The sequence below is a fragment of the Fundulus heteroclitus genome, chromosome 19, assembly GCF_011125445.2.
Source record: "Fundulus heteroclitus isolate FHET01 chromosome 19, MU-UCD_Fhet_4.1, whole genome shotgun sequence".
NCBI classification, from domain to species: Eukaryota; Metazoa; Chordata; class Actinopteri; order Cyprinodontiformes; family Fundulidae; genus Fundulus; species Fundulus heteroclitus.
Genome location: NC_046379.1, coordinates 26,495,635 through 26,509,190, shown reverse-complemented (window position 1 = coordinate 26,509,190; position 13,556 = coordinate 26,495,635). Strand labels below are relative to the sequence as shown.

The 13,556-nt window shown below is 44.2% G+C and overlaps 1 protein-coding gene across 1 annotated transcript in view; it reads right to left on the bottom strand.

The window, feature by feature from the left end:
* LOC105939562 (dynein, axonemal, heavy chain 2) overlaps positions 1 to 13,556 on the bottom strand; it is an 84,524-nt gene that overhangs the window by 53,202 nt on the left and 17,766 nt on the right. The window contains exons 22-29 of the mRNA XM_021308219.2: positions 12,082 to 12,256; positions 11,742 to 11,905; positions 11,448 to 11,609; positions 10,271 to 10,374; positions 9,566 to 9,722; positions 9,060 to 9,142; positions 984 to 1,164; positions 681 to 819 (exon numbers count right to left, since the gene is read on the bottom strand). Coding sequence (XP_021163894.2) covers positions 681 to 819; positions 984 to 1,164; positions 9,060 to 9,142; positions 9,566 to 9,722; positions 10,271 to 10,374; positions 11,448 to 11,609; positions 11,742 to 11,905; positions 12,082 to 12,256 — 1,165 coding nt within the window. The remainder of the gene's footprint in view (positions 1 to 680; positions 820 to 983; positions 1,165 to 9,059; positions 9,143 to 9,565; positions 9,723 to 10,270; positions 10,375 to 11,447; positions 11,610 to 11,741; positions 11,906 to 12,081; positions 12,257 to 13,556) is intronic.

Sequence of the window (13,556 nt, the reverse complement as noted above, 5' to 3'; positions counted from 1 at the left end):
GTCTAGTCTAGTTTAGTCTAGGATTTAGAAATGTAAATACTGTACATCTGGTTAGTATTTGGTAGGTTTGCTTTTTAAGCCCTATTACTTGGGTCAAATGTTTTGGGATTCCCTTCTAAAGCTTCTCCTAATAGTTTACAGATTTCTGGCCCATTCCTCCTGCCAGAACCGGTGTAACCGAGTCCAGTATGAAGGCCGCATTGCTCACATACACCTTTTCAGCTCCGCCCAGAAATTTTCCAGGGGACTGAGATCAGGGCTCTATGACGGCCGCTCTAAAATACGTCTTCTCTGTCTTTCAGACCTAATCTGTCTTTACATTGAGAATCGTATATTTAAAAGATTGTTTTGGGGTCAGGCTTTAATTCCAGGCTGATGCTTTGAAATATTGCTCAATAATTGAACATAACGATGTTTCCTGGGGAGGCACGGTCTCTCGGCTACCCCTGTATTTTACAGCTGGGATGCCGTTCTCAGGCACGGACGTTTCCCTCCCTTTTTCCTCCAAATGTTACAAAGTCTAACGCTAGTCTTGGTCAGTCCTAGGTTGTGAGACACTGTTTAAAACTGCATCACACAAAAACCAAATAGAAGCCGGATTTATTTCAGGGTTTAAAGATGCCAAAGAAAGACCAAGTTATGGTTGACCCTTTAAAGAAACATGAACACTGCGGTCGTACCGGGATAATGTGTTCCCTGCAAGGCCTTCTGCTCCTTGTAGAGACGGCCCATTATGGTTTTCCAGTTGTCACTGACGGCTGCAAACTCTCTGCACTCGTTAGGAAGCTGATCCCTGATGTCTTTCCCTTGGAAGATGTTCTGAGTGGAAGGAAAAAACAAAGGGTTGCAACAGGGAAAGCGGGCTTGATTTGGAAAATGATGAGAATTTACAAAATTGCTTAAAGTCTTCTGTATGAAATGCACGTTCCAGTTGCAGGAATGTAAAACAGGCAGACAGTGAATGAGCAGAGTGAGTCCAGCACCTCCAAGTAAATCCAGTTTCGCTGCACTGCGAGGATCATTTCAATTACTTCCAGCACGTGGAAGAGCTGCCGCTCCCACTGGTCCACCTCTCGTTCGAAGGCCTTCACAAAGCGAGACGCCTTCATTGTGGACAGAATAACCTGGTTATCGTCCAGCGTCTGGAAAACATCTTCAGTCCCCCTAAGGACAAGAGGATGAGAGAACATGAACAGTGGCGTTCACTTCGGTTCATCAGCCAATCCTGGAACGCTGGCTGGCGAGAACACCCATCGTCTGCTCATTGGACAGCGACTACCGTTGAGTCTATCCGCGTGTCTGTGAACGGGTTCTCGTCGGAGCTGGATTTTGACTTGGATGACGTGTGCAAACGCGCCGCTGCAAAGCTTGAGATCCAGTGGCCAGAGGTCCAAGCTGAAGCTTCCCGCTCCCGTTTTGACCGAAAAAGGCTGCCAAAGACCCGCAAAACGTCCAGACAGCTCCTACCAATTTTCCCGGAGCTCCTGGAAGAATTGGCCGTCTCCTGGCACAACAAGCCATTTAAGGAGAAGCACCCAGTGGCCGGCAGTTCGGTCCTGGATTGCGACGGGATGGAGAATAGCGAGTCTCCGCCAGATACCACCCGTCGAGCTAGCCGTCGCAACGCACCTGCACCCGAAGACCTCCATGTCAGCGGGAGGTCACACCCTCCCATCAAGAGCGGACCGCTTTCAGTCGAGCCTGACTGATAAGTCCTACAGGGCAGCCGCGCTCTCAGTCCGCGCTCTAAATGCCTCGTCTCTGCTGATGGCCTATCAAGCAGAGCTGGAAGAGCAAATGACCGCCGCTCCAGACGCTGCGCTTTGGGAGGAGGTGTGCATCATTACCGATCACTGCCTGCATCTTCATAAGGTAGCGATCCAAGCGATGGGCAGATCCATGGGACTCATGGTTCTGCAGGAGAAAGCCAGGCCCCCCAGCGCCAGACCTTTGCCCAGGCAGCAGCTCGCTTTCCTCCTACTTTCAGGATCCCAAAGCTGCCAAAGGCTCAAGGAGCTTCGCAAGGCGCGCAGAAGGCACCTGCCCCCAGGGCTCACTGGCAGAAAAAGCCTGAAGGTCCTCGCACTGACCAACCACCCCCCACCTCCACAACGGTGGTAAGGAGGAGGAAGCGACCGGCCTAACATCTGCCCTGGATGAAGGGAGCGAGCAGGGATCGCTCTCCTCCGTGGCTCCGTTCCTGAGCCTGTTCACAGAGTTCAGCCTGACACAGCGTCCATGTTTCAAAGAGGAAACCAGGTATCATTCAGACTCTGCAGAAGGCTGTTGGGACTGATAGCCTCAGCATTATTGGTAATCCCTCTGGGGCGTCTCCACATGAGAGGAATCCAACGATGGGTAGCCTCTCAGAGGTTAAAGCCACATACTCCTCAGCACAGGCTGAGAGTTACTGCAGCCTGCATAGCAGCGCTGCGCCCATGGCGGAACAGAGATGCACTGACTCAGGGTGTTCCAATGGGAGTTTTGCAGAACAGAAAAGTTGTCACAACGGACGCCTCCGTGTCAGGCTGGGGGGGTATATGCGAATGGCAAATGGTGAATGGAACCTGGGGTCCAAAAATGCAGTCCGAGCACATAACTTACATGGAGCTCATGGCTGTTCACCTAATGTTAAAACATTTTCTCCCCATTCTTAGGGCTCACCATGTGCTGATCAGAACAGACAACACAACGGTGGTGGCTTATATCTACAGGCAGGGGGGGGCTGAGATCATTGAGGCTCCACACGCTGGCTCACAAACTAATCATTTGGAGCAGCAAGCATTTTCTGTCTCTGAGGGCCACTCATGTCCCGGAAGTGTTGAACTGTGGAGCAGATCTTCTCTCCCGGGGGAATTCCACGTATGCAGAGTGGGAGCTCCACTCAGAGGTGCCGAGGATGGTTTTGGCAGAGGTTCGGTCAGCCATCCGTGGACCTTTTTGCTTCTCAAGAGAACAATCAGTGTCCCATATTCTTCTCCTTGCACGATCGGAATCCACCTCTGGGGGTAGATGCACTAGCCCACCCCTGGCCTCGCACTCTGCTGTATGCGTTTCCCCCAATAGCTCTCATCTCACCTACACTAGCCAGGGTACGAGCAGAAGGTCTGACAATGATCCTCATTGCACCCAATTGGCCAGCGAAACATTGGTTAGCAGAGATAACACAGCTCCTCTGGCAGGAGCCGTGGCCGCTCCCTGCACGCAGGGATCTGCTGTCTCAGGCACGGGGACAGATTTTTCACCCCCACCCAGAAAGACGGGCTCTATGGGCTTGGCCCGTGAGTGGTTTAACCTACAGTCCGTAGGTCTCCCACAAAATATTATCGAGACGATACAGGATGCTAGGGCTCCTGCAACACGTTCTCTGTACGGGTACAAGTGGTCAGTTTTTGAAAAATGGTGCTCAGAAACTCAAGAAATACCTTTTCAGTGTTCCGTGGCTGTAATTTTATCTTTCCTCCAGAACCTGATTGATAAAGGAAAAACTTTTTCCACCATTAAGGTCTATCTAGCAGCAATTTCAGCCTGCCACGTTGGCTTTGAAGGGAGAACTGTCGACCAACATCCCTTGGTCTGCCGCTTCATGCGGGGAGCTCGCAGGAAGCTCCCTGTTTCCAGACCCATCGCTCCATCGTGGGATCTACCCCTGGTGTTGGATGCTCTCACAACCACACCCTTTGAACCAATGGATCAGGTGGAACTAAAGATAGTAGCTCTAAAAACAGCACTTCTAATGGCACAGGTGTCTGCAAAGCGCGTGGGTGAAATTCACGCTTTATTAGTGCATCCATCTTGCATGAAATTCTCTCCAAACGGGACCAAAGTAGTTTTACTTCCCAACCCAGCTTTTGAGCCTAAAGTGTTGGGGTCATACACTCCCATAGAGTTGATGGCTTTTCATCCTCCACCTTTTTCATCACAGGAACAAGAGAGGCTACACAGTCTCTGTCCTGTGCGAGCTTTACAGATTTACCTAAAGAGAACAAATCAGGTCAGGAAAAGTGACCAGCTGTTTGTCTCCTGGGCTAAAAATCGTTATGGAAAGGCTGTTTCAAAACAGCGGCTTGCGCATTGGATAACTGATGCAATTTCTTTGGCATATAGCTCAAAAGGACATCAGTCTCCAGAGGGCCTGTGTGCCCACTCTACTAGGGGCTTAAGCTCTTCATGGGCTCTACTCAAAGGAGTACCCCTGCAGGAGATTTGTGCGGCAGCAAGCTGGGCATCATCTCACACATTTACTCGGTTTTACAAACTTGATGTCACGGCTCCAACACTGGCTCATTCAGTTCTAAGTGTGACACAAAGCACTAAGTAAAAAAAAAAATAAAAAATAAAGCTATGATGGAGACAGCAGGCACGTAATGTGGGATCTGCTGAGCAATACGAGAGTTAGGATATTTTTCGTTCCCAATGTGAGACACGAAACGAATGCTATGAAAGAGAACTTTAGGTTACTTTCACTCACTCACTCACTCACTCATACTTTCACTCACTCATGCTACTCAGAGAACCCCGGTTCTCCGAGTAGCATGAGTGAGTGTCTCACCAAACCACCCTCCTTGCTCTAACGTTGCGAGGAAGAGGTGATCGTTTTTGAATAACTGTCAGTGCAGTGTCAGCCCCTTATATAGGGGGGGAGGGACTCTACCCTCTCTGACACTGACAGGCTTATTTTCCAGCCAATCCTGGCTGGCGTAATGTAAAAGGAGCTTCTGATGAGGTCACGCTGAAGGCGTTCCCAATAGACCCTTTTCACATGACGTCACTCAACTTCCGTTTTGAAGCGGAGCAGGGTATCTTTACTTCCGGCTACATGCTTTTACATAGAAAATTCGGGAGGTGAAGAGGTGTTTCACTGATAATCAGCGCGATTTCATAAGGTAAGACTGAGACCACAATGTGTCGCATTGACTATCTTTATTTTCCTTAGTATTGGTAGCGATCATTGCTGTTATATAGATGCTTTGATCGGGACAGTAACATGAAGATCAAAGCTAACATGCAGCAGCTTGTTAGCTTACCTTACCAAACTTTTACCTATCAGTAATCAGCATGATTTCATTAGGTAAGACTGAGAGCACAATATTAAACGTGTCTTATTGACTATCTTTATTTTCCTTAGTATTGGTAGCGATCATTGCTGTTATATAGATGCTTTGATCGGTACAGTAACATGAAGATCAAAGCTAACATGGAGCAGCTTGTTAGCTTACTTTACCTGTCATTAATCTGATGTAGATGTTATAAAATGATTACTGTAGCTTTGCTATTATAGAAATCTTGTTCACTGAGTGAAAAAAAGAGACATTTATCTGCTACATTGTTCCCTTTACTTGATTATGGTGACGTGTTATATATATAATTGCAGTCACTGAATTAAAAGATCGTATTCCATTTGAATCTTTTTGTTCATTCCTAAAAAAAATTACCGTGGGTCTATTGGACAGTACTTCTGTTTCTGAAATTTCTGTGTATTATAATGAATTTTCTTCATAATATTATTTGCACTTATATTAATGCCCTTTTTTTTAGTTTTTGTGCAAAATACTGTATATTTTAAGTAGAAGCCTGAAATTGTTTTTATTATACTGTATTAGTAAATGACATGTGCTGCTGACCTCTTAATCAGATCAACCTTTAAAAAAGAGATCTTAATCTCAATGGGAGTTTATCTGGTTAAATAAAGGTTTTAAAAAGTATTATAGTTAATCTATTTTTTTTCTCCCCTTGTGTTCATCTCTCAGCAGCATCATATCCACCAAGCATGGCACAATCACAGAGAAACCGCTACTGCAGTGTCCCACAGTGTTCGAACAACAACAAAAAAAACTTTCCATATCTCAGTGTTCATGACTTCCCGGCTGATGCTGAGACTGGAGCCCGTTGGGTGACGGCAATAAGAAGAGACGAGGGGCCAAATTTTAAAATCCTTCGTGGCAGCACTTACGCCTGCAGTCAGCACTTCTCTTCCGAGGAGACCTACGTTTCTGCAAGTGGTCTTTAACCAATTAAACTCCATCTTTCTTTCTTAAAGATAATTGAGTTATAAGTTAATTTAGCTATTCCCAAGATAATTTCAGTGGCTCACCACGTAAAATTTTATTAGAGCTGTCAAAATTAATTTGTTAATGAAAGGAAATTAATCTGAGAAATTAATTAATTTCTGCACATACAAATGGTTTTTAAAAATACTCACCTGTACACTGTGATCGCACACTGTCTCTTTCTCCTGCATTGTTTACATTTCAATTGTTTACTGTTAAATCACTGCTGTAATTTACTGTAATTCTCAAGCTGTATGCAAACGGAATTTCGTTCTGTACGCACTCTGTGCATACATAATGACAAATAAAGTTGTCTAAATCTAATTTGTCTATGGATGAACCCAGAACCACACACAAGGGACTTAAAATGAAAGTCTTTATTGAAGGTTTGATGGGATGGAGGGTGATGTAAGCAGCGAGGTAGAACTGCACGGGAACAGGGTGATGGTGTTGGCAGGAGCTGACGGCCCAGAGAGAGACTTCTTGGAACCAGGAACAGGCAGGAGGGTCCACACCTCGGCAGAGAATTGACAGTTCAGGGGAGAACCCACCAGAGCTCGGCAGCAGGTTCTTCTGTAAGGCAGAGGGGAACCGAAGCAAGGCAGCAGGATAAACAGGACAGGTAAAAGGTAAAATGGACAGAGCTGCTATGAAGTATCTATGTAATAAATAACTAAAATATATGAAGTGTGATGTCTGAAGTTTTTTTAAATCCATGTTTTTTTGGTCAGTTCCTGAAAAATAACAGTATAGGACACAAGGGGTTTGCCCCGACAGCAGCATAATCCATAAATACTATGATGAACTGATTATTAGTGTGCATGCAGTGTGCTTGCAACATTATTGACAGTGTCTTTCTCAGTCTATGATGTCCTAAACTATCACAGTTTTAACAGGAATGGGCAGAATTATTTTATTAATTGAGGCTCCAGATCTACTGACGAGACTGAGAAACACACTGAACCTACCGAGGAATTTTGAGGGATACTGCAAAAGTCTGCAACCTCAGTAAAATACTACACAAAAAAAAAAACGGGAGGGAATGAGGCTCCTCATTTTTATTCATAGAGCTGTGACCAAGTGGCCAACAGCATTGACACTGTTCCAAAACAAAGTATGAAAAGGCTCAACATTATACATCAACTATATCCCTGGTGTGACTCATTGACTAAAAGCTGTGAAACAGAATAGCTGATATAGCCATAAAGCTAGCGTAGCAATATGATAGAGAAATAGAAAACTAATAAATGACAAAAGTCCTGTTGGTAGCATAGCTACCATTATCCTAGCATCTATGCTAACAACAGAGCTAAGAAGACAAAGCTCTTACCTTCATAATCGAAAAGGTACTGTTCCACAAAGAACTTGTCATCTTTGTCGAGTTTGGAGGCTGGTGTGGCCGGAAGCTTTTGTACCAGTCTGTGCACGTCTCCCAAACGAAATTTGGGTAGATTGGTGAGGGACTGTGTGAATTCCCTATGTAAAAACACTGCTCGCGGAGAAAGCGGAAATAAAGATACATAGCTCTCAACTCTCACGCATTGACCGTGTGACACACGCATTTCACTAACTTCACACGCTCACACGCAACACATGACATTTCACACGCAAACATGGCATTTCTCACGCATAAAAATCACAAAGCCCATCTGGGCTGCGGACGACAAAACTCCGCCTCCTGCTGAGCTGTTTCTTTCACAACTTGTGGCCATCAGTAATTCCTGCTGCAGTTCTTTTTAACAGAGCAGCAGGAAGAGTGATCAGAGTTATGAATAATTTTAGTCTTCTTAACAGTGGTGAAAGTGAGCCGGTAAGGTCCTGTACTACGTACGCAGGAGGGGAGGGGGCGGGGGTGGAGCTGCTGCAAGATGACCGGTCCATTCAGAACCAGTCATGGCTGCACGCTGATCATAAAAACAGTTCTGCTAACCAGATGCAGTTTAAAACGCCACTTGGTCTGTTTATACGTTTCGTTTTTATTAATTCTGCATTTTTTAACTACATGCACCGTATTTCTGTGCCTCCGCGCTTGCTCCTCTCCCTTCTCCTTTCCCTCGGAGCGGTGCGCTCTGGGCGTCAGTGCGCAATAGAGATTTGTCTGGTCAGCGCGGTGACTGACTGAGAAACCTGTCGCTGTGAAAGGTGATGAGAATGTTATAAACTGTAACAGTCTAGAAGTGCATTGAGCTGAAAGGAGGGACAGACACATCAGCAGCTGGATCGTGCGTAAAGACGCAGCGGGAACCTCTGTGTGCTTCAGTGTTGCTGCTGAGGGGATCATAAAGGCTTGATGAAACTCAGCCTGATTCACCAATCAGGTTATAGATTTACAATGATGAACAACCCATAGATGAATGTGTAACAGTGTAATAATTTGGTCAATAATTAAAATCTACTTAATTTTATTCAGTATTATTTAAACAATTTTGTATTATTTATGTTTTAATCCATTAACTGAACAATAAAGTATTAATATGTCTCTTTCTCTTTTTAACACAAGTAATACATGTCTACTTCAATGTCTGGTGGGATAAAAATGAGATGGAGTTGACTCCACCGGCTCTTCCAGGGTCCGGTTAGCCCCGCCCCCAAACAAGCCCCGCCCCCATATTAGCATAATCTCACTCCTAACTTTTGATAAAAGTTGAGAGGTCTGAAGATACCCTGCTTCACCGCAGAACGGAAGTTGCATGACGTCACTGTGAAAAGGGTCTATGTGAGACACTCACTCATACTACCAGAGAACCGGGGTTACGAAAGTAACCTAAAGATCTCTGCAGGTGGCAGATTAGGGTTTTCTGTCTGAGGACAGAAAACCACAGACAGAAAACTGTCTCATAACGTAGCTCTTTGAAAGTAACGAGCCACGTTGAACTGTGACCCCAGGAAAAGCGCTAACAATGTTGTTGTTTTTTTATATATATATATATAAAATCAGAAAGTTAGGTGTGGGATACGGCTACAGTTTTTAGAGCCCTTTCCTCTGTTTTACATTAAAAGCAGCCTGACCTCAGCCGGAAGTGGCCCTCCTCTTTGTACGGTATGATGTCCAGGAATATTTCTTCCCATGTCTTCTCTATGTTGTCCAGTCCCTGCAAGAACAAACGAAAACTGTGATGGAAAGAGACGGAAAACAAAGCTAATTTTCTAATAGCTATTTGCTGGGGAACCGTTTAGAACCACACATTTTCTTAGGTTGTAATAGTGCATTAGCATTTGGGCTTTTTAGCGTTGATTTAATTTTTCATCAAACGTCTGCTCTTTTTAGGCTCTTCTCCACCCAGAGCTCATCGAACTGAGTCCCAGCTTCTGAGTGAACAATTTCCGGCTGATTTCACAAATGAGATGCTAATTTCATGGCAGAAGTTAATTGCATGGCTGGCGGCAGAATTAAGGTGACAAAGTTTCAGCAGCTATAGCCAGAACGGAGGACAGCCGGTTGGAATCTTCCCTCACGTTTTCCCTCCAAAACCCGAAAGAATGTGAATAAAGCAACAACAAAGTGAGATGTAAACCTGTTCTATGGAGAGCTCCTTGCTGGCAGCTCCAGAGATCTCAGAGATTGTAGCGGCGTAATGATCCAGGTTCAGGGAGATGATCCTCTCCAGAGTGAATTCAGCACTGGTGTGGTCAAAGGAGCGCTCCAGCTCCTCACAGATCTGCCTCCAGTGTCTGAGACGAAGAGGGGGGAGGAGAAAAGGTGTAAAATTATAACTTTAGGGCCACAAACACAAGCAAGTCTGTTCATATACACTTATTCGTCACCCACTAACAACTCATTGTTTTCATACCGTGTTAAAGACATTCTCTCTGAGCAAACTCATGACTCTTCAGAGAACAACACCATGTATAAAAGTCCGATTTTCCTGAACCTCTCCTGCTCAGATCTGGTGGTCATTTGTTTTTAGCTCTACCAAGATCCAGGCTGGTCCACAAAGGCGATCGAGCATTTAAGGTCGCAGCCAATAGACTGTGGAACAAACTCCACCTTCACATCAGACAGGCTTTGATGCCAATATTATATTTATTTGCTTTTTTTGGTCTGTTCTTTGGTTTTTGATGTTAGCCGTTTTTATGTTTGAGAGTCTGTAAACTGCATTTATTCATCATACAAACCCAAAAAGGATTGCATCCTAACCAAGTAAGACACTGATTATTTTGGAGACGCTGAAGTCCAGGAGGCGAGCTGTAGGTGCGAGGGGATCGTTTCTTTCCATTACCTGTCTCTCATGGCCGGGTTCCTCAGATCAGTAATCAGAGGGATGATCTGCTTGAACTTTTCGATCTTCGTCTTGGAGAAATTAACTATGTCCCAATCTTTGTCCTGCAGTACAAACACACAGATCATTATGCTGTCTAATGGAGCTGGGATTACAGCCAATGAGAATGAACCGATTTATGGCAGATGTCCAATTTATTATGCTAGATTTATTACATCATGGACCTTACTATCAGGGTAAAACTGTTACTTGTTGAGTCTGCAGCTACGAGACTGCCATGAACAGCAGAGGACTAAATTATTACCCAATGAAACTGAATTGATTTCTTTTTAGGAAGGCAACAGCTTCTCTAAACACACCAGCTTTCTTTGCAAAGCATATATTATCTAGTATAGCGGAACCATTTCAGGACAAAGCTACAACTACCTGCTAGGAACTGAACTTGTTTAGCAGTACCACACGCTTCCGTTGCGCAACGATGGGCTTTAACTTCATAATAATCAAAGCTTGTGAAATCAAAGTTGACACCGACGCTTTTCCCTCGGCTCACAAAGTATAACACCTTCAGTCGGGGTTGGAACTGTCACTTGAGAAAGCATGGTGCCAAAAAACAAACAAATCAGTTTATATTCTATTAGAAAAAGCATGGCTGATGCTCAAAAAGAGGGACGAACAATGTTATCCTCAGAACTGGAGGGAGAATTACAATCAAGGAGCTCAAGAGGAGCCAAGCAGCAGAGAAAAAGGGCTGGCCGAAGTAGAATGACTTGTGGTCTCGAAAAATTCATCTCAAGGAAAAAAACGTATGCAGAAGAAACACCTTCAAGCCAGACTGAAGTATGCTGAAGATACTCCGAAGGAAGTATGAGCATACTGGAAGCGTGGCCTTTGGTCAGATGAGATGAAACTACAGCACTTTAGCTACAGAGACAAAGCTTATGGCTGGGGAATGAAGGGGGGAGCTTCATAATCCCCACAGTGAGACACGATGGGGGTGCTATTATGCTGCGGGGAGGCGTGACTGCATCTGGAACTGGGAAACCATGGGATTACACTGTTCTCCTATTTTCAAGATAAAACCCATACGACAGGGTGTGGTATTTAAAAGTAAATACTACAGCCAGCCTGATGCCTAATGTGATCATTCCAATCAGCTCTGTACAGCAGAATGTGCAACCTTGAGCTCTCTCTGAAGGATGTGCAGCTTCTTGAACATCTCCTGGGTGGTGGCCTCTATGCTCTGGGTCTCCAGCTTTGACAGATGGAGGCCCTTCCAGTTGTTCCAGTTCTCGTCCCATTCCTGGTAGATCTCCCAGACCTGCTGGAGCTGATCCAGGTCCTGGAAAGGCGAACGGACACACGAAGCCGTCAGGCACCACTGACTCGCACCACAGAAACCATCGTAGACCCTACGATATTTTCCTTCCCGGTTATTTGACGTAATTGTTAAGAGTCTAGAGCAACTTCAGACCTTCTCCGTCGTCCGGATCATTTTACAGGGAGGCTGCTCGATTCTGAAGAAGGCCAGCCCGCTGAAGATGGTGTCCTGCTCTTGTTTTAGAGCCTCCAGTTGGGCGCGATGTTCCTCTATTTGTTTCAAGGCCACATGGGAGCTTAAGGTGCTCTGAAAGGGACCTGGACATGTAGAGTAATACATATCAGTATTTATACACGCACGCACATGCACAGACATGTATGTAGGATAGCCATCAAAACACAGAAAGGTGCACAAAGCTTATCCAGTCCCCGTTATTTCGCCTCTCAGTGAAGGTCGCTCGTTCATGCAGAGTTGACGGTAACAGCCGCATCACCTTTGACGCCGAACTCCTGCGCGGCGGCCTCGATCTTCTTCTTGAACTCCTCAAAGGAGAGAACGAGGTGGTTTTTAAACTTCTCCTTGTCCTTGTTCAGCGCGGCCTCACTGCGGATCAACACGTTCTGGAACCAAACCCACTTCTCATTTAGCTCCTCGCGCATGGCCTGAACCTGCAGGCGCGAACCAGACGAGAGCCATTAAAATGATGATTTGTTTTGGGAAATTGTGTGATAAAGTCATAAAGTACCACGACTTTGAGCCCTAGGCGAATTTATGGTTCGGCGCCACCCGACACAATAACCTAATAGACGACAGCTATAATAAGCTATTTCAGCATTGATTACAGTTTGTCCTGCAGAAAACTTCCATCTGTGTGAATGGCTGGAATCTGTGTTCCCTGTAAAAAATATATTTATAGTTCAGCAGTTATATATATATATTATCATGCATATTTTACCCACATAATAGAATTATGTAAATCATTTGTAACAAGAGAAACTAGGGTTGGGAGATGCAGACTTTAAAATCTATCACAATACTATATTGTTGTGATAATCATAAAAGTGATGATAAAATTTTCTGTATGGTTTTGACTTCACGTCACAAGAATTATAGCCCAACAAACACAAAAGCTACGCTTATCTAATAACATAACATATAACAGATTAAAACACAATTCCAAATAGGCTTCACCAGGACACCAGCTGCATACAGTAGTGTGATTTTTACCACTAAACCCAACGCAGTTACCGCAATTAATCAGATTTTTGAATTTATTTATATTTATCTCTGTTCTCAAGTAGCCGAAAGAGCACAAAACTGTAAAGATTACAAAACTGACGCAATACTTTCAGTTTTGTGGGTTTTCAGACACCACTGATTGGCAAATTCTTATGATAAGAGATCTTTGATAATAATGATAAAACAAGACGATAAATGCCCACCCCTACTAGGAACCGCTGGTGGTGTTAGATTACGTTCTTTTAAAAGGGTCAGATATGTATCATAAAACACTGAATTAAAATAAAAATTAGAATCAGTGTACTGTTCTCCCTCAAAGTCATCACACTGTGAGCCTCCGTGCTTACCACACAGAACGAGCAAACGTTGACGAGTGATGTTGATCACTAGGTGATTTGTTATGTTTGACATAGTGTATGTATATATATATATATATATATATATATATATATAAAAAAATTTTTAGCTTCATCTAAACCTTCTCGCAAGACCTGCAAGATCTCGCAAAACTATTGTGAGATCTCGCAATAGTAGCTGTTAAAGTAGCTGTTATTAAACCTTTACTTAAGAAACCACTTCTTGATCAAGATGAGTTAGTAAATTACAGACCTATATTTAATCTTCTTTTCCTATCTAAAATTCTTGAGAAAGTAGTTGATAACCAACTTTGTGAACATTTACTAAGTAATGACCTACTTGAGATCTAACAGGACAAGTACCTACTGTACT